This window comes from Mizuhopecten yessoensis, unplaced genomic scaffold (assembly GCF_002113885.1).
Source record: "Mizuhopecten yessoensis strain PY_sf001 unplaced genomic scaffold, ASM211388v2 scaffold5519, whole genome shotgun sequence".
In the NCBI taxonomy this organism is placed as follows: Eukaryota; Metazoa; Mollusca; class Bivalvia; order Pectinida; family Pectinidae; genus Mizuhopecten; species Mizuhopecten yessoensis.
Window position 1 is genome coordinate 639,428 of NW_018406089.1, and position 21,844 is coordinate 661,271.

Consider the following 21,844-nt stretch of genomic DNA (forward strand, 5'->3'; position numbering starts at 1 on the left):
TTTCTAGATAATTCAGGAAATTATCGAAAAGTTGTATATAACCATGGCGCACACAAGTTGTGGTCAGAATCCGAAAAGTTGTCAGACAATCCTACGTGGAAGTAACAGAAGGGACGTATCTGTATACACCTGTGTACATATATCCAGCACAAAGCGGGCGGACTAGTATAAACGAACTAGTGCTATATCTACTTTCGCTTTGACAGTTTCACAATCATAAGACATGTCAAGCTCACGTAAAGCTCCAGCTATTGGTATAGACCTTGGTACGACGTATTCCTGTGTCGGAGTTTTCCAACATGGGAAGGTGGAGATTATTGCCAACGACCAGGGAAACAGGACCACGCCTAGTTATGTGGCCTTCACAGACTCAGAGAGATTAATCGGGGACGCTGCCAAGGGTCAAGTGGCAATGAACCCACAGAATACCATTTTCGATGCAAAACGGTTGATCGGACGGAAATACGATGACCCTCATGTCCAGTCGGACGTGAAGCATTGGCCGTTTAGGGTCGTCAACAACACAGGTAAACCAAAGATTCAGGTAGACTGTAATGGAACCACAAAACAGTTCACACCAGAGGAAATCAGTTCCATGGTTCTTACTAAAATGAAGGAGACGGCTGAGGCTTTCTTGGGTCAAAAGGTCAAGGATGCTGTGATCACAGTGCCAGCCTATTTCAATGACTCCCAAAGACAGGCAACAAAGGATGCTGGGATGATCGCCGGACTTAACGTCCTCAGAATCGTCAATGAACCGACGGCTGCTGCGCTGGCTTATGGACTGGAAAAGAACTTGAAAGGAGAGAAAAACGTTCTAATCTTTGATCTTGGTGGAGGAACATTTGATGTGTCCATTCTGACTATCGACGAGGGTTCAATATTCGAGGTGAGAGCTACAGCTGGTGATACACACTTAGGTGGGGAAGATTTCGACAACAGAATAGTCAATCATTTTGTACAGGAGTTCAAACGGAAATATGGTAAAGACTTGAGTAAGAACAGCAGGGCTTTGAGAAGACTTCGCACCGCATGTGAACGTGCAAAACGAACCCTTTCGAGCAGCAGTGAAGCAAGCCTTGAAATTGATTCCCTGTTTGAGGGCATTGACTTTTACAGTAAGCTCACGAGAGCCAGATTTGAGGACTTGTGTGCCGACCTATTCCGTTCAACATTAGAGCCCGTGGAAAAGGCACTTCGTGATGCAAAGATGGACAAATCGAAAATCCACGAAATCGTGCTGGTTGGCGGATCTACACGTATACCAAAGGTACAAAAGATGCTCGAAGATTTCATGAACGGAAGACCGCTGAACAAGTCCATCAACCCTGATGAAGCTGTAGCGTACGGTGCCGCAGTTCAGGCCGCCGTGCTTACAGGCGACAGTAGTGACGTCATCAAGGATGTTCTTCTCGTGGACGTGGCTCCCTTATCTCTCGGAATAGAAACGGCCGGAGGTGTGATGACCAAACTGATCGAAAGGAATACTAGAATCCCCACAAAAACATCACAGACATTTACTACGTATTCTGATAACCAGCCTGGTGTCGGTATCCAAGTATTCGAGGGAGAACGAGTTATGACAAAGGACAACAACCAACTGGGACGCTTCGAACTCAACGGCATCCCTCCTGCACCTCGGGGTGTTCCACAGATCGAAGTGCAATTTGACATTGATGCTAATGGAATTCTCAACGTTTCGGCGGAGGACAAGAGTACGGGGAAATCCAACAAAATCACAATTACAAACGATAAGGGACGTCTGAGTAAAGAGGACATTGATAAAATGGTGTCCGACGCGGAAAAATACAAAGACGAGGATGAGAAACAAAGAAAAAGAGTTTCTGCCAGGAACCAGCTTGAAAACTACATTTTCAGTGTCAAACAGGCGATAGAAAATTCTGGTGACAAACTCTCGACGGAGGACAAATCAACTGTGTGTCAGGGATGTGAGGACAACCTGAAGTGGCTGGACAGTAACACCACGGCCGATGTGGAGGAATACGAATATAAACTACAGGAATTCCAAAAACTGTGTTCACCTATAATGACCAAACTCCACGGGGGTTCCCCACAGGGTAATACTAGTGGGGCCTCCAACGGGAACTGTGGCCAGGAGACACAAGGAGGGTCAGGTACAGGTCCAACAGTTGAGGAAGTGTAGTGAGAGATCGATAGTTGCTAGTGTTTTAAAACGTATTTGTAAAAGTGACAGTATTCGTATTGTTAAGTTTAACAGCATTATGCAATTTAGCAAAGCATTTGCTACTTAATATCATCTTGTATATATAGATTAGTGTCGCCTTAATGTTGCGCACACGTATTTTTTTTATAAATTATTATATTTACTGTTTTATTTAACCATATTAGTTTATTTACACTGATGAAACATCATGGCTGGTAACTTGACATGTAGTACGTAGTGAAGCCACATGTATGTTGATTTTGTGTGTGTGGAGAATTGTTATATTTTATTGAGTTTAATGTATTCGTTGTTGTTGCTTCATATTGTTAAATTATTAAAAAATCAATGCGTTGTTATTTTGGCCTGTTGTGTGAAACGCAGAAAGAAACCAATATATGATTAAGCTACATCAGTGATGTAAAGTCGGAAAGCTACGGTCATTTGCGACTTTGTTACTTCAAAGAACAGACCTTAGCACTATAATTAACTTATTTTCAGTGTAATTAAGTGATATCACCAATCCGTTAAAATAATATAGTTTAAAATGGAATTTAAAGTCAAGCGGCGTCCCATACACCCTGTTATCTTGCCTAGGATGGTAGATGGTAATTTCCAATATAAATATAACTTCATTTTTTGATTCATTACATTATATCATGAGTCATTGGAGCATAGGCAACAAGGCATAGACTGATCGGTTTATCGTCTACACTCACTGACGAAGTCGGTGTCCGGTCGACGTGAGGGGGTAAGTTGTCGCTTACCAGGCCCTCGGAGATTCGAAATGTCCTAGGTCCATCCAGGTCTCGCTCCAAGGTCGGACAGCTCCTGAGATGCGGACAGTGTGTCGCAGCGGCAGCGTTCCACGGAACGACGTCCTTCGTGTAGTCCGCGCTGCCCTCACATGAGAGGACTAACCCCCATCCCTGAGGACTAACCCCCATCCCTATATGCTTATATAGTGTCATTATGGTCCGTTGTCCTTTCCCACCATTACTATCTTATTCTATGTTTACTTTCAGCCAATCTCAACCGCAAATCTCAGTCAGAGACGTATTATATGTAATATTAGTATGTAATATTAGTTTAAGTTTAAACATGTTTTATTGCAACACAATTACAAAAGGATTAGGCACAAGTTATTGCAACTTATAAACGCCCTTCCATAATATTTTACAAACTATAAATATAATGCAATTTCTAATAATTCTTAAATTAATTTTCACAAAAAGCATATTTGAGAGAGAGAGTTTTAAAACTAAATTAAGTTAACAAACTTGTAACAATGTTATATAACAAACTTATAACACAAACCCAGTTGGCCTATAAACACATTCATTACTCACTACAAATTGTTCATCTCAATCTTTAAACACTTTCCTCTTTCGCAACCACGCAGATCCTCTTCTTTTTCGTAGTCTTTCGTCTTAGTAATACCAGCTGGGCCAACAATGTTATCTTGGCGGTTGAATAAGTAATTTCATTCATATATAGCACACTATTACAGGTACATCGGATAATGAAATTGAAACATTTGAATTAATAGCATCGAGCAATTTTTTTTTTAAATCTGTTGCTAGATTTCATGAAATTTTGAACATATAAACAAACTTCCGAATTTGTGTCGAGCCACTAGTCTTCGTTACCAAATAAAAGCAAATCTAAATCGCATGGTGCCTCTAAATTTAAATCGTTTGCTCTTAATTCAAATCGTTTACCTGCTGAAAAAGTGTGTTTCTTTCATTACTATAACGGCGACATTGACAGAAAAAGAGATTAAACATTTTCACAAATATGTCCACAAGTACAGCTAGGGGTTCCCACAAGGTTCACTAGGAATAAGTCATGACTTAGAGAACTGTACCTGTGTCTAAGTTTCGTGTGAATACTTTTTAATCTAAGGTCCCCATAACCAAAGTAAGAAGGAGGAAAAAATTGATCGTCGGGTTTCAGTGATTTTTTTAAAAGATATTCAATGAAGCTGATGACCTTATCGAGGGTATTTCAACAGCGAAGCGTTGTCGGTAAAGAAGTTTTTTTTCATTTCAAATCAATTGTATTGCATTTAAGATACAATTGGATTAGGCACAGGCATTGCCTATTAAAGCCCTTTACAAAAGAAAATACACACATTTCGTACATCCTTATATATATAGAGAGAGAGTATGTTCAAATTAATAGGAGAATATTAGAACCATTTAATACATGTTCACAGAAAATAATAATTCATATAATTATTAATAATAGAATATCATAGATTTAACCTTTCAAAAGAATTTTGTTGTTGATAATCAGAAATACTGGATTATATAATCATTTCTGTTTTTCAAAGGATAGTGAACTATAGATATTGTACAGTGGAGGAAAGCAGGGAAGAAAAATAGTCTGGTGTTTGATTAGTATGCATTTTAAACAAGAGTTGAAAGTTTCTTCTTTTTCTTCTAGCAGACAATGTTACTAAATCTGTTTCATAATTTAAAGAACATACACTAGCATATGATGGGAGACTTGCTATATTCGAGCGGCTTCACGTTGGGCTTTTTCTGAATCGAAACTAGAGCATTTTAAAATAGGTAAAATAAAGGCTCGGTAAATTCTTATATGGCATCTCGTTTAAATAGAAATTTTAATTTTCTTCAGATATTTTTTTCTCTCCATAACTGAGGAATACATTGCTTCGTCATGATCCCTCCCATTTGACACTCGGGCTGAAAGTAACACCTAAATGCTTATGTCTATCTGTAAAGTCTAAAACGTTTCCGTCAAATTCCAATTCTAAAAATTCATCTATGTCATTTCTATTGGAGATAAAAAGTACGTCAGTTTTGTCCGGATTAAACATTACCAGCTAAGTTTTAACCCACGAGTTTAAAGATTCAAGGTCCTTATTTACATGTAGGATAATTTGAATTTCAAGACCGGAAGAAGTGAAGTGTCATCTGCGTAAAGACGAGATGCCGAGTCAAAGAGATATATATACGTCTCTAGCTCAGCAAACATTAAAAACACACTAGAAATCGTATCTCTTGTAATGGACATTCAAACGTGTATGTGTACCACGGACTTATCTAATTCCGTATGTGTACACAGCATTAGCATCCATAGGTGTGAAATGTATTGTAAAATTTAAAACCGCTACATGCACAGCAGATGGGTTTATCTTAGGCTAGCTTTCCTTATGGGTAATTTAAATCATACATGAAACCAACAGTTATACTTCTGGTACACATTCATATAAATAACACAAATGATAATAAAAATAAATTGGATGTATACGTTTTATTTGTAATTGAAACTGGTAGGCTTCAGTCTGTCCGTTGCTACTCACGAGTATTTAACAAGGGAGACTACTCGTGTGGACTTACGTTTCCGTCCAGTGAAAAAAAATATAATTGTAGGTAACCACGTCAAGAATTTTATGAGGATATATAATACAATTTACCAAAACAAGTTGAAAGTTCTGCAATGAATGTTTTTTTTTTACTCATTTTATTTAAATACCAACATTACAAGTCTCGTGTTCTACGCTTTGTAGATCCACGGAAATCTAAGTCCGTGGTAGATCTTCGAGATTCAAATAATGTATTTTTAAGTTTCAAAATTCTCGTCATTTTGAAGGCTTCATTTCCTCATTTGGGAATGAACGTTTTCGTCAATGATATCACAGAATCTAATTCTGTGCTGATATGCTTTCTAAACCACTTTTAATATCAACTTAAAAAATACCACTTTCCATGTCAAAATACTCGGAGCACGTGTCAACAATTAAATATTCAATTACCAAGCACGCGCTACTCCCCCGCGCTACTAATTAGTTTTCGTTTACTTAGAATAGGCTTTAAAAACGAATATTACGTAGATCTCCGACATCAACCATTGTTGTGGTATAGAAGTATTTTACAATGTTGTTATGGTACTAAAGCTGGATAGCTGCAAATACTATCAACATTCCGAATAACGTGCTTTTCGTAATTTGTTTTCATGCCTATGTTAATCATCACTCGAACTTCCGGCTAATAGCGCACCTTGAATAAAAATAGTTCTGCATGTTTTTACTTACAGCGTCGTTTTCTTTGAAGTAAGTGTATAGTTCATTCCCGTTTGATAATGTTAAAGTATTCTTTTCAATTCGGTATTTTTTAATATAACATATAATATCTTCTAACTCTGATGTTTAATGATAAAATTATCCTGAATGTACTACTTTCTCGTGTGTATTAGCGTAAAAATAAATACGCTAAAACCGCCATTGTACCGTGAGAGAACCTGTGTTATGGTTGGGAGATAGTGTTATTGAGTTCTTTTGTGATTCGATTGGATCTACATGAAAGTATACCAATGTATGGATTTATGGTGAAATGGAGAACTTTTCTCATCAGCTTGAAAATGGTGTTACCGTGTCAAACGAGGAATTAACGTACTTGAGAGGGGTGATCTCGAACCGGGCTTCGTCTGCCGTCGCTGACGATCTCAAAACTAAACAAAGTGTTTGTATGGATCGCAGGCAGGTTATAAACAACCAGGGCCAGTTTCAGTTGTCGGAAAACAAGACTGTCATTCGATCTGGATTTCAGAGTCAGGGCTTTCAGGGATTAGAAAATACACAAAAATTACCTAAGCCGTTCGAAATTCCATTTGGAGGGTCAATACATAACGGCGGAATGAAAGTGAATCCTCAAAGTCAGTTACCCACTACCGTTATAGGAAACGGGGTTGTGGAAACCGAGCGGAGTATTGTGATCGGGGGTACGTCATACCCTGCACCTTCCAAGGAACAGCTTCTCCAAAACGCAATGCAACATTTTTCTGGATCTAGCCACTATATATTGAGACAGCAGGGATCTAATTATTCCAGTCCTAGGTCAAGTATGGGTAGTGGTGGTGATTCAAAAAATTCAAGTCCAAGAACTAGTCTTATCAATCCCCCGCCCCCTCCCCCCTATGATCAACGGTTCATGGGGGGCAGTCCACGGTCAAGTCTAGCCAGTCCAAGGTCAAGTTTAAGTACAACTTCATACGAGTCCAAACCTTCAAGTCCTCGTACTAGCCTTGCAGGAATGTCTGGAGTGCTGTATGATAAATTTCCAAGTCCGAGGACTAGTTTAGCAATATCACAAGAGAGTCTACAAAATCTACAGATGGGAATGCATCCAATGTCAATGCCGCGAAGTAATATCCAGCTTCTGAATGACAGTCGGTTTAATGAAGGGGCTCCCCCTGCTTTTATCTATACTGATCTTCGCCCGAGATCGTTGCCTTCACATAACAATAGTAGTATTAACATTTCACACTCTCAAACAAACAATGTCAACAGCAATAACAATGTGACTAATACTAATCTACTTAATAATCAAATGAATCGGGTTGTGAGCTCTGATAAAAGCTCACCGTCACACTCAGTCCCTCCAGCTTTACCTGCCAGAAAGCCTATTAACCAACAGACACAACCCAAACATATAGACTTTGAGAAAACTTTAACAGCTCTCACTCAACAGTTAGAAGAAAATATACGTGTGTCGGCCTCCAGAAAAAACTCTTTGGATTCTCAGTCTTCAATTCCGAAGGAGCCTCCCCCGCCCTATCATGGTCCCCACAATACTGAACTGCCTGTGCTACCCCCAAGAAATCCCCGTTATGCTAGTCCCAAACCCTCGCCCCAGCCTCAAGTTTTTAGTCAACCATCAAACCTGGGGTCCCTACCCACATCCCCGGCCCACATGGTGCGGACGCCACCCTCTGCTGCCATCAAGCCGCAGGCCCAGCTGCAGTACCAAGTACCCCAGTCACAACGGGGACTGACCGAGGCAGAGAAAAAGGTTGCAGCACTGACACAGCAGTTAGAAGATGAGATGGAGAAATCCCCGCAAGGGGAATACTTTGGTAAGTGTATAAAAAATGGCTGATAATTTTCACCATTATACATAGTGTTCAAACTATAAACACCTCCCTCCCATCTCATCAACTGTATCTTGTTATTAAAGCAAGGGGAAAATGTTGGCTGTTTCTATTCAAATTTTAGAAATGTACAAGACCAAATAAATTTATTGTTTTACTTATTCATTTACCTAGCTAAATAAAAATCCTCCATGCCTGAAACCTTTTATAGCAATACGTTTAAAAGTTGTGTTGACCATTGATGTTCTATTTGGCTAAATACATTGAAGTTAAACTTTCACACTTGTCATGTGTACCATAACAAAGCCTGATTGTCTGCTGATTGATTTTCACCTCTTATATTATTTGTTAACACCTGATCATGAGTGTAGAAAATTTGACATGTTAATTTGATTTGTGATCCGGTTCATTTTTATCACCTTAATAAATACATGATGTTTTACTGTTCATTTTTGTGATGATCAAGTTCACCAAGTACTTGAGGGATTCATCAAAATGTTGTGCATAAATGTTTCACTGATGATGACTTTTTATGTTTGCTATATATATGTACCTGTATACTATTTCTTACTAATTAATATTAACATGGTTTTATAAGGTTTTATTAAATTGTATAATTTGTGCGTTTTACAATTTTGTTCAGTCACTTTGCATGCGGGTGAAGTACAAGAAAAGGATAAGCTATGGAAGATTTTATTTTGTTTATAGTGAATTATATCAGCCCTGATAGGACTGTTGAAAATGAAAGCTTAAGGATTAGTATAACATCAGTGTTGCAAGAATGTACGGCTGGCTTTGCTATTTCATAGTTTCATCTTTTTGCCCTGAATAGAAGAGATTTAATACTTTTTATTTTTTTTTGTTTTGACTTTCTAGGACAAAAAGATAAAAGGATGAAAATTATGGTTTGTTTATTCTTATCTTTTTGCTCTGAAAAGACGAAGCGACAAAATGACACAAATCTGCATACTGTAGGAATGAATTGTAACAGATGCTGCCAGAATGTAAACTGTTCCAGTTGGATATGTACATGTCTGTTAAAGGTTAACCTATGCATGAAGCTATCTGTCCTAATTTTAACTGCCAACCCAAGATATTTTATTCCCAGTTAAATTCAGAAATATTGCTCTACATGTAGCTGGCACTTGGTAAAAAATTATTGAAAAAGTGAAAATACATATCTATACACAGATGCAGCTTTAAACAGATATTTTGATGGGCCTAAGATCAAAAAAATATTGAGATTGTTTTAAACAGCAACATGTTTTCTGTTCATGAAATTATGTTTTTGTGTAAATATTGTCTTAAAAAATGTTTGAGGACAGTGACAAATAGTTTTTTGAAGGCTGTTAGTGTTTTTTTGATGTTAGTGATTGATGGTGAGAGTAATGACAGGATATGTACATGTATATATATGATCATTGCTTTAAAGTCTGATAAGAGTAACACAAAATTGTATTTGATTTTAGACTAGCATAATGTTAAATTTCACTTACCATTATACTTGTACAGATAACACCTCTAGAAGGCATTTGTCACCTATAGATTGTAATCACCTGTTGTTTACTGTACCCGATGACCTCATATACATGTATATGTTGTACTAGAACAGTGTGGTGACCTTTTAGGGTGCTATGGTTCCTGTGCTGGCCCTTTGTGTGTCACTGAAATGACATGAGGATATATTGTAGTAAATCTGTACAACACAATCACTGAACTTGTATACCCTCAGGTCATTTATTCGAGGTAACATGTTAAAAAATAATTACTTTGTGTCACATACTTTTAGGATTCTGTGGAATTTGGATTATGTTTGTCAGGTGAACAAATTTTCACCTTCCAATTAAAGTTTCGGGTCAATCTCTCATGCTCAAGTTGTGATATTGTTGCACATACAAGTAGCAATGAAATTTAAAGGTAAATTTATTGATGATATATATATATTCATACATTTGATACTTAAATCTAGATTCATTCTATGAAACTTGATACCATGTCAAATCTGATTCATACATTTGATACTTAAATAGAATCATTCTATGAAACTTACTACCTTGTTTAATGTGAAATGAAGGTGTACATGTGTATAGATGATAGGTTTGCAGCACTGGAAAAAGGATTCTCTTTCAAAAGGACAACTAATTTAATCTTTTCCTCATTTAATAAAAAAAAATTGTAATGTAGACCTAGCTATATAGAATATAGATAAAAAAAACTACTTAATTGCCAGGATGTGTCTATTGTGCCAGTACTTAAAGTCTAAGCACAAAATTTATGTGATATACATTAATGATTGCATGTGAATTAAAAGTTATTTACAATGTTGCCAACAACTGTTGTGTAAAAAATGCTTGTAACATATGAGGGGAGAAATTCACACTCATATATAGTATGTGTAAACGATATATTTACTATTCAAGCAGTATTTGTAAATACAGAACCCTTGAGCATTGTGTCAGTAGCACAGGTTTACTTTGACATTCCTGGCACATGCTGTTCTGGTACATTTGTATGCCAGGAATGTGAGGGATGTGGAATCTCTCGACAGCTTGCTATTGATTTTTGGGTATAGTGATACCAGTTATACTACAGATGGGCCCTGCCTTTGACAATTCTGCTTCATTGTACTATAGGGAAACATTGGAATAGTTGCATGGCCTGTAATATAAGTGTGACATCACATAAAAAAATTGAATGATATCATATTCAATAATAATATCTTGGTATATTGGTACCAGAGTGAATCACTTCCTCCTACTGTATCTTCTTCAAATTACTATTAAAACCTGTTCAGTTAACAATGACACAAGTGATATTTACCTGTAGCTAGGGTACATTTGTCAAGATATTTATCATTTAAATACTAGTTGGCACACCAATAGAAATTTATAAGAAAAATACAAAATAAAAATAGGGAAATAAAAAAAGTTTGTAAGGCAATCGGACATGCGCTTACATACCCAACCCAGAATTAGGCTCAATGATAAATACTAGTGACCTCATCATAGTTACAGTACATTTTTGTAGTGCCACTAATATCTGTACAAGCCAACCACCACACTTGTGCAGGAAGCCTTTCTCGTGGCTTTGTTCTGTGCCATGTAAGGACATTCCTAGGGTTTTAATCACTGTTTGTATTAAACTTTCACAGGTACAGATATGGGTATATTTGTACCTGTCGTTAATGTCGTCTTTAATCCCATGTACTTTAGAAACAGATTACTGGCCAGGTGTACCATGCTGATTCTGTCTGATATCACCTACAAAGTTCAAATAGTTGTATAGCTGTACTATATAATTTACCTGTACAGTTTATAAAGGTGGCCATGAGATCAAATGTGTTATTAAAAAATATATATTAAAAGGCACTGAAAAATGAAAGTTCAAATGTATATTAAAAGTACACAGAGGGTGGGGGTCGATAGCCCCTTCCCCAAATTGACTTGTATCCAGACTGCCCTACCCACCCCCACTCTCTGTCTCCACCTGACAATTATATACAACCTGTTACATTTGTAAAATCTTTCCTTGAATGTATAGAAAGATTGTGATTGTAAATGCTGCAAAGACTGGAAAAATAAGAATTATGTTTTGAAAATCCAAAACACCAGATTATAAATCCTAAAAACATAATGATCGGTCCAAAGCCATTATGGATTTGGAATTGTCCATACATGTATCTATAGGTTAGCATGCTGTAGATATAACTGTTCAACCTTTAATATAAATAAATGATTTAGGTAAACATGAAAAGTACCTTTCGTACACAATTTCGTAGTATGCATTTAAGCTACAGTACATTAATTGTATGTCTACCAAACCTTTAAGACTGAAAGATAAACAGTGAAATGTGGACAAACAGAGGACATGATTCATGGTGTTTTATGTCCCGGCTTTATTTCAGGTGACTATTCAACCAAATAAAATTAAATCTACCAGAAGTAATATTGAACATTGGATTTAAAAAGTCTTTTTAAAAAGATCTTAAGGTGGTATTTAATTTAGTTTCAAGGGACTTTATTTTATTTTGCTTTTAATGACAAATTATGACGCTTTCTTGATGAATAGACACGTCAGGTGATCGGATGCGCGTAGCATGAGTCATAGGTCTTTGTGTCACCATGGGTATACCCAGCAATAGGCCAGTGTCACCTTTTCAGATGCATGTCTAGAGACCTTTTTTTCAGGAATTCTTTTCAAAATTGTCCTCACTACAATGAAAACACTTTAGTAAATTGTATTAAGAATATCTTTGTCATTTATCATACTTACGTGAGTGAGAGGAATTTTCTTGGGACTATTTGAATGATAGAGTGAAACTTTTAAATGTTTTGAATCTTAACAAAAGCTTTTGAATTGAATATATGCACTTAAAACTGCTTTGTAGTTTGTTGAACTTTCAAAAGGGTTTCACTTTTATCTAAGCACTATTCTTTGTGTTTCATTATTTACTTGTATGTGAAGTATTTTGATATCCAAATGAACAGGTGATTCTACCAAGCTACAGTAGCTTTTGAGAATTTAATCAAACACAGGTAAATGTTGGACATACCAGGCTCACTGTGGAGGATTTCTCCGTATTGACTGTTACAGACTGTAGGATTATTACACCCTTTTACCTCTAACGGTCCGTCCACATTCAAGGGGCGCTTGTTTTCATTGGCCTCGACCACCTGTCTCCCTGGAATGTGGGTCTGTTTTGGGGTAGAAAGCCAAACTTTCCTCTAACCCAATCGTGTCCAAGATCAATCTTAGCATTGGGGTACATGTATTCAATTCTTCAAGCTGTATCTTAGCTGTTGTATAAGGTAACTGCATGTATAAGCTAAGTGCATATACAAATGTTGCAACACATTGACGTTTTTTGATTCTGTCAAGTTAAATTTCTGTTTTGTGTGAAAAACATATACCTCAAAGATAAACGGAACTACCAGTTATAACGCTATTTTCTATGACCTGGGGGGGGGATTATAAATTATATTTTATAGTGCAGGGTTTGATGGCTATTTTGAAGGCCCTTGAAGAGGAATGTTATCGCAATACAATGACAGGGTTGTAAGAAATTGATTGGTGAATCCCCTTTTGACAAGTACTGTATATACATGTTAACCCGGAAAATGGTTGATCATTAAAATAATCATTTTTTTGCCCTCTTCAATGAGGTGAATTTATCCTAATATTGGAAATTAGTACCTAACATAATATACACCAATGACATGATCAGGGCCAAATGAACACCAGAGAAATATCGGGTTTACCAGTAGTCTGTAAAACGTGACCGGGTGAACGTTTCCTGAATACCATGACATTCAAGATTTTTTTTATTTAAATAGAATTAAGAATGGCACCGTATTTTAAAATAAGGATGTTGTTTCAGGCTAGTGCTTTGTAGTTTGAAATCAATACACTGATTATAGCTTTGTGATCTGTTTAATTCATTTGTAATGAATAGTAGTTTAATAAGTTGTTTAACTTCTGTGTAAGATTTGTGTTGTTTTCTCTTCCAGACCAGTGCTTTATTGCATTTTTGGAATTTTAGGTAAATGATTTGCTTGCAATTGTTAATTGTTACATTTCAGGCAGTTTGATAATTAGTTTTAATTCATGGCTTTGAATTCTGTGACCTTTGACTTGCTTATACCTTTTCTGTCATGCCAATGCTAAAGTGTGGAGTCTTTGACTTGACCATTACTCTCCGGTTATATAGATTTCAGGCCATGCCAGTACATTGTATGTGGAGTTTGTCACTTTCTGTTTCAGGCCAGGGCTTCAATCTGACCATCAAATTGATTTGACCATTTCAGTTTGGTGTTACAGTATAGGCCATGGCATTGCTTTGTATGCGCAGATTGGTCATTCCAGTGTAGTGATAGATTTTAGGCCATTGCTTCGTATGCGTCTATATGGAGAGTTTGACTTGTTGCTTTTTGTTTCAGGCCAGTGCTTTGCGTGTGGTGATCGTGTGGCGGGATCCAGCGAGGCTTGTCAGGCTATGGGCAACCTGTATCATACCAAGTGCTTTGTTTGCTGTTCATGTGGTAAGTGAGAGAGCCATGTCTTATGGAGGGTCACCTATGGTCTGTCCTATTACTTTGTGGTCACCCTTGTCTCGTGACCTACAGGTAGAGTGAGTGGTCAATCCTCTCCTTGTCTTGTGTTGTACTGGTAGCCCGCTGGGTGGGTAGGTCCTGTATGCCAACCTACCCAGTTATTTCAGGTTGGACAAAACAGCTATGTCTTTGATGGGAAATGGGAGCGGAATTACCGGTGTGTACATTACATATACCTGTGATGGTCAACAGTCAACAGTGTCCTGCTGAGGTCTAGCTAAGTCGCTGACACTTGATTCTCTACCATGAATAGACCCTTAGCTGGACACGAGGTCCGCTAAGTACAAACACATCATTCTTCACCTTCAATAGACATACGGCCAGACATCAGGTTTGATAGGTTTCCTATTCAACCAGGCCAGATAATGGCTGATCATGAAGGATCCCTGGACAAAGTATACTGGAGTATACTGGAATATAAAGGAGGAGATAGGGTTGGCTGGGGTAGTATTTATGTAGTCTCTGTACTGTTCACATTCTGTCTTAATCCATATATCTTTTCCACAATGACTCGATTGGTCACTTAATCTTGCATGATTATACAGATTGAACCTCATTAATCCAATGACCTCTAAATAAGTTTAACCATTTTCTGGCCACAGCTAAATGGTTGACCTACTATCTAGCCACCGATTAATTCGGTTGTCTCACTCTCTTTATAAAGCTAGCTTTAATGTCCCACTTTCCAGCCACCACTAATCCAGTTGTCTCACTAACCAGCCACCACTAATCATGTTGTCCCTATTTCCAGCCACCACTAATCCAGTTGTCCCACTATCCAGCCGCCACTTATTTAGTTGTCCCACTATCCAGCCACCACTTATTTAGTTGGCCCACTATCCAGCCACCACTAATCCAGTTGTCTCACTATCCAGCCACCACTAATCATGTTGTCCCTATTTCCAGCCCCCACTAATCCAGTTGTCCCACTATCCAGCCACCATTAATCCAGTTGTCCCCCTATCCAGCCAACACTTATCATGTTGTCCCACTATCTAGCCACCACTAATCAGTTGTCCCACTATCCAGCCACCACTAATCAGTTGTCCCACTATCCTGCCCCCACTAATCTAGTTGTCCCCCTATCCTGCCACCACTAATCCAGTTGTCCCACTATCCAGCCACCACTTATTTAGTTGTCCCACTATCCAGCCACCACTAATCCAGTTGTCTCACTATCCAGCCACCACTAATCATGTTGTCCCTATTTCCAGCCCCCACTAATCTAGTTGTCCCCCTATCCTGCCACTACTAATCCTGCTGTCCCACTATCCAGCCGCCACTTATTTAGTTGTCCCACTAGCCAGCCACCACTAATCCAGCTGTCCCTTTATCCAGCCACCACTAATCCAGCTGTCCCTTTATCCAGCCACCACTAACCCAGTTGTCCCATTTTCCGGCCACCACTAATCTAGTTTTCCCACTATCCAGCCACAACTAATCTAGTTGTCCCCCTATCCAGCCACCATTAATCCAGTTGTCCCACGATCCAGCCACCACTTATCTAGTTGTCCCACTATACAGCCACCACTAACCCAGTTGTCCCATTTTCCGGCCACCACTAATCCAGTTGTCACACTACCCAGCCAACACTTATCATGGTGTCCCACTATCTAGCCACCCCTAATCCAGTTGTCCCACTTTCCAGCCACCCCTTATTTAGTTGTCCCACTAGCCAGCCACCACTAATCCAGTTGTCCCATTATCCAGCCACCACTAATCTAGTTGTCCCACTATCCTGCCACCACTAATCTAGTTGTCCCACTATCCTGCCACTACTAATACTGCTGTCCCACTATACAGCCACCACTAATCCAGTTGTCCCACTATCCTGCCACCACTAATCTAGTTGTCCCACTATCCAGCCACCATTAATACAGTTCCACTGTCTTGCCATCATGTGCACTTATCCAGTTGTACCATTATCCAGCCAACATAGATACCTTTGTCCCACTATCCAGTCAATATTTTAATTTAAGACAAGTGGCCTTTTCCTTAACAGCATTGTTCCGTTAATCCATTCGTCTCACTATGTTATGGCTGAATGTTTAGGCACTGCTGTATTGAGCTTTAATGTTTACAAATCTGTGCGCCCTACCATTGGTGAGGACGTCTCATTCAGTTGATTTTTTATGATGGTTTTTTGCAAGCCTTTAATTCTGGAAGTTGGAAAAACATGCATTTGAAACAGTACTTTGCCTTGTTTTTTCTAGTTCAGGCATTTCTCAAATAACCTTTTAAATATTTTTTTGGTCTGTTCTTGTTTGTTTTCAGAACAATACTTTTTCTTAATATCAGGAGATCAAGTTTATCGGAACAATAACTGTGGTTGTATATTGCTAGTGAAAACCCCAGCTTAACCTCCTGTAACAATGGTACTTGTACTCATTAGGGTACGGCGTGGACATTCTTCAGCGTATAGACAATATGCACGATTAGTTTGGATGACTACTTGTCAGAGCTCGTCTTACAGACTTCAAGACTGAACTAAATATTTACTCTGTAAGTCCCGACAGACTTACCATTCCTAATCTGTTTAAATTGTATCTTGTGTGTCTAGATCTCCAGGTCTTTATAATGTGAACCGAAGGTTAAGGTCAATTTTCTAAAATGGGTTTTACTTTAAAGCTTATTGTGGTTTTGGTGTTAGGCCTAATAAGTCTGAAAATAAAGATTGTTCATTATTTCTGAAATTTAAGAAGTGCAATAAAAGTGAAATTCCTACTAAGGAAGTGTTCCCGGTTGCATTTTATGACACTTGAAAATACACACTGATCCAGGTCCATCACCTTTGTGTGATAAACATGACAAATGTTATCATTTGTTGCATAACACAGGAGTTGGATCATATGATTGTAGAAGAATGTGTTTCCTATAATATTTCATTTCTGAAAAAACAAAAGTAAAGCAACATTAGCAGATTTTTTTTTTTTTTGATTTAAAAATATTTTAGAAGGCACAACAATGTGTAGCCCGTTATGGTTTCAAAATTATTTATGATTAATGTTGTCCGATGGATGTGCTATTTCTGTTACAATGTGTTGTGACAGGACCTTTTGGCCTTTTCTGTACCGAGGGTGGGTAGGATAATAATATAACTACGCAATAGCTAATTTGGTGCACTGTATCACTCCTCGGCTCTTTACCACAATTACCAGTGAATTTTCACAGGTTGGGACAAATCAGGAAATCTCCAGCTTGATCTGTGTCGTGGTACAGTAAAACAAACACTTATCTAATTAGAGAGGTTAGGCAATGCTGGGTTGGGTAACAATTGTTATTGAAAGGTTGCTGTCGAGGCTGTTTGTTTTTTATCAGAGATTCAGCAGACCTTGTCTGTGATTTATTGTGACAGCATTAAAGCATTCATTGGAGTATTTATCGTAAGTCAAATCGACACGTCTGTCAGAGTGGAGAATACGTCTCTTTAGTGACACTCTAAGCATTTAAACGCACCTATGCAGATATGATATGTGGAAAACATTACCATTGTCTCAATCAGGATCATGACAATAGCTCACGGGAATAGTTTACATAGTTCAAAGTATATTTATTTCTTACTCATGTAACTGCTATCTCAAGGGTGTATATTGGTACATTTTAAAACATGATGTAATCTGTTGTAATGATCGACAGTCCAAATGTATATATGTATAGATAAATATTTATTACTTTAACCAATTGTTCTCAGGAGTTTTGAACATTTATGATCATTTCATCTGAAATTACTTTATTCAGGTATGCAGTTTTTATGTTTAAAGCTATTTTAAATGATAATGTATTTGTTTAAACATATAGCATAGGAAGTTCGCTCTGATAATACCTGTACTATAGACAATAGCCTTCTGTTGTTTAAAATTATCCTTATGAATAATGACATAATGATATTAAAATGATATGGTACCTCATGAACCCTTACGGTACACTAGTGAATTTCATAGAATGGTTAAGTTTGATTTGCTTTCTAGTACTGGTAACCAGGTCAAAGACTTGAGGACGGGTGTTAGGTGTTCTATTTTCGATATTTCTGGAAACAAAACCAACTTTTTGCTGTATTTAATTGGCTGTAGAAGTAAGCAAAAACAAAAACCCATCAACTGCAAGTCATAATTACACATTGAAACATCCTTGTAAATTTACCAGTAATTCGATCGCTGTTATCTGTATGGTTCAGTCTCAATAGTGTGTGTGTAAAGCAATCTCTATCAGGAAATTACTCTGCATATTTTGTGAGGATAACTGAACAGGAAGGAAGGATTCACCGGCTCATTGAGGGTGCAGATCACATTGGTGTGGTTGAAAGTATAAAGGAAGTAGCACATATCTGTGTGGTTAGGGAAATATCACTCATCAGGATCGTCAGGTTGAGGGTCGTATCTTATAAACCTAAACATGAAGTCAGACAAGATACAAAAACTAATGTCTCCATTGATTATCATTAACAATATAAATACAGCTTTCTGGGGTTTGTGTTTCGACAACAATTGTAAATAAAACTGACAATAATGAAAATGTTAGGACACATTATAGATATCAAGTTTTCTTTTCTGGAATTACATGTACATGTTATTGACTTGGAAATCCTTCAGTCATCACAGAGCTGGATTTCAAAGTCAATTACATGTACAGTTATGTACTTGGAAATCCTTCAGTCATTACAGAGCTGGATTTCAAAGAACGTAACTTTGACTATCAATAATTCCTACAAAATCTTTTGACAATTCATGATCATGACAGACATTTGATAGGCTTCTGAGTGTAGAGCTCTTCTATAACAAAGTGTTTGTTGTAGTAAGGTAACATATATCCTGAAGATAAAAAAAAAATCTCATTTGAAATCTACGAATTGATTTATGAATCTGTGTTGCATCACAAGAATCTAACCAGAGGAAGGTAGTATTCCAGGGGAATCTGAGTTGGTATTGGAGCCATTTGGCTCACAGCATCCATTTGATATTCATCCCAGTCTATCTACATACATGGCCAATCTTGAGATGACTGAGCTGTTGTAGTGGTAAAACTACTATGTCCTGTTCACAAAGCCAGTCTTTTATTAGGTGAAAAATGTGCAAGTATATAAAAGATTGCTGTGTTGGCCTGCTGATCTGACAGATGAAAGGCTGCAGAGTCTCGGAGGTCAGGCTAGCTATGTACAGACATTGGGAGGAATTTTGTTACTGTGTAGTGTATACACATTTCCACAATAATATCAAGGATAAGTACCTAGGTCTGTAGAAAATCCTTGATCTATATATACCTCTTTTTGGATTTACCTTCAGGTTTATTAGTGTGAATTTCCTGTTTATGCACATGTACCATATGTCAAGAATAGGTTATTGCGTAGATATAGAATACATTTATTTGTGTATAAGTGCTTCGTATTGCAGTATATATACCTGTACAGTTATAAATGATGTATTAGTTCATGTGTTGAATTTAGTTTTCATGAACTTTAGTGTTTAGGAAATAGCATTTTCTGCGCATAACAACTGCGGTTCCGCACAGTTTTTCGTGCCAGACATGCAAAGGGCCTTAAAACTGTGGTTATTACTTACTTAACAGCAAACTCAGTCTGTGCTCGTATTTACATTTTTCTTTTAATCAAAAAAGTTGTTGGTAATTATCTGGGTCAGGACTACTGACTGAGTCAGGACTACTCTTGTAGACTGGCCTACATAGAGCTTATATTACCCATCTTCTGTAATCAGAACCCTAATCTCCCTCCCCAGGTACTACCTGTGTACCAACATCTGTGATGGGGAGTGTATGTAGGGTCTGAAACCTGTGGGGAGGAACAGGTTGGAGCTGTGGCTTGCCCTTGTCTATCTATAACTGGTGGGGGTTACCGATACTGAATGGTTGGGGGTAGCCAATGGCATGTGCAAGGTGGCATAAGCTAAATTAAGTTTATTCTGGGAGTTTGATCCTTATTTACAAATGTTTGCGGCGAGCTTTAAAACATATCTTGAAATGCATTGCTGACTGATAACCTGAATTAAAGTAGAACCCACAACATGGTTTCTTTATGAGATGGGATCCTATTTATTCCTACTGTAGTTAATAAGGTCTGATTACCATATTTATCCAGCAATAAGCCCATGCTCGTTAATATTAATAATAATAATTCGAGGTTCTTATATACCACTTTATCACAACCTAGTTCGTAGGTCATCTCAAAGCGGTTCACAAATTAGTATCCGTGGTTATATGGCCTTTGCAACCAGCCAATATCGTTCTCAACTCCCTGGGGAGCATACATTGCTGCCATTTCGGCGCTCACAGCTAGCATTCTACAATTCTAGCACTACCCAACCACGTACTTATTTACAGCTGAGTAGACTGGAACAAGCGGCGTAAAGTATCTTGCTCAAAGATACAACACAGTGCCGTGCCGTGAGTCTAACCTGCAACCCTTCTGTCACAAGCCCGGCGTCGTACCACTGGACTACCATGCCTATCCATATCATATTTGCAGTTCAGTAGAAAGGCAAATGCTATTTCATTGTCCTAGCTGTAAAAAAAATTCTCGCCCTCCGTTGATATAGTGATTATGTGTTAGTCTCGTGGGCTTATAGGAGGAAAAGTACGATATATTATCTGCCTATTTTTTTCCCCTATTTTTAAGTGTTACTGGTGACTGATGTCATCTTGTCGTACAGGATGGTTCAGCTAGCCTTATTGATTGACTTGTCTATGTCTGCCAACTTTATTTGTCTTCATCCTGAATAATTGAACATCACAAGCAACGCTACCGGTTTTATATACCGTTTTGGAGTTGTGAAATGCCCATGTGTCGATACATAATTAATTCAACTGATGATGAGTCGGTGGTGTTAGTCAGGACTGTCTGCTGATAATGTAACATAATTGTGGTGTGTTGTGAAAAGTGTGTGATAGATTATCACAGTACTCTATAAGCATGACTAACCCCGGTATATATATAAATGCCCCGAGCATTCCACTGTGATAAGACCCAGGTGTAAATGCTATAGGTAAACACAACACACGTGGCATCTACTTCTGTCCAATTCGTTGTTGAACATGCCGCATTTATGTGTTAGCTACGTTAAGAATTTATTATTTTAACTCTTTCTAACAAAATTTGTGATATAAAAATATCAAATGATATCCAGGAAGTTTTTGCTTTTTTGTGGTTTATAAACTTACCATTGTGTTCAAAATCGTGCAATGAGGAAGTTAGCGACCAGGATACAAGGGAATGCACATTTATATGCTGACGGAATGTTGTAATGATTCATAGTTGTCTTAGCTGGAGGTTAGAACGCGATTGGTTTATTATACACATTTTAAAACGAACACTTGAATTAACGAACAAGCTATTTATGGCAGTTCATTTTCAAAATTCATTGAAAAGTAGATATATTTTTCATAAAACTGCTGCCTTTGAAATTGTATGCGAAAAATAATTTGTTTAATGGTATTGTAATGTCTGGATAATAGATTTTTTTAACCAATAAATTGTTGATTGAGAGTTTATTTGACACGATGGAATTTTTAGAAATCTGCATACGAATGAAGAATAAGTTATTATTGGTTCTAAAAAAAAAAGGAAAGACAAATGACATTTACAATTAACATGTGATTTAATATTTTTGAAATGCAGTAATATTTTTAACACTTTGATAAAGTAGCT

The 21,844-nt window shown here is 37.6% G+C and overlaps 2 protein-coding genes across 2 annotated transcripts in view; both read left to right on the forward strand.

Moving 5' to 3' along the window:
• Positions 1–2,164, forward strand: LOC110450809 (heat shock protein 68-like). The gene has a single exon (XM_021498523.1). The coding sequence runs from the start codon at positions 224–226 to the stop codon at positions 2,162–2,164; it is 1,941 nt and encodes a 646-aa protein (XP_021354198.1). The 5' UTR covers positions 1–223.
• A 4,265-nt stretch (positions 2,165–6,429) lies between these two features.
• Positions 6,430–21,844, forward strand: part of LOC110450811 (Wilms tumor protein 1-interacting protein homolog) — a 46,933-nt gene continuing 31,518 nt past the window's right edge. Inside the window, exons 1-2 of the mRNA XM_021498524.1 lie at positions 6,430–8,065; positions 14,017–14,118. Of these exons, the coding sequence (XP_021354199.1) occupies positions 6,544–8,065; positions 14,017–14,118 (1,624 nt within the window). The 5' untranslated portion in view covers positions 6,430–6,543. The remainder of the gene's footprint in view (positions 8,066–14,016; positions 14,119–21,844) is intronic.

What these genes read in the sequence shown, in the direction of transcription:
- LOC110450809 (XM_021498523.1), top strand. Translation starts at nt 224, where the DNA reads ATGTCAAGCTCACGTAAAGCTCCAGCTATTGGTATAGACCTTGGTACG.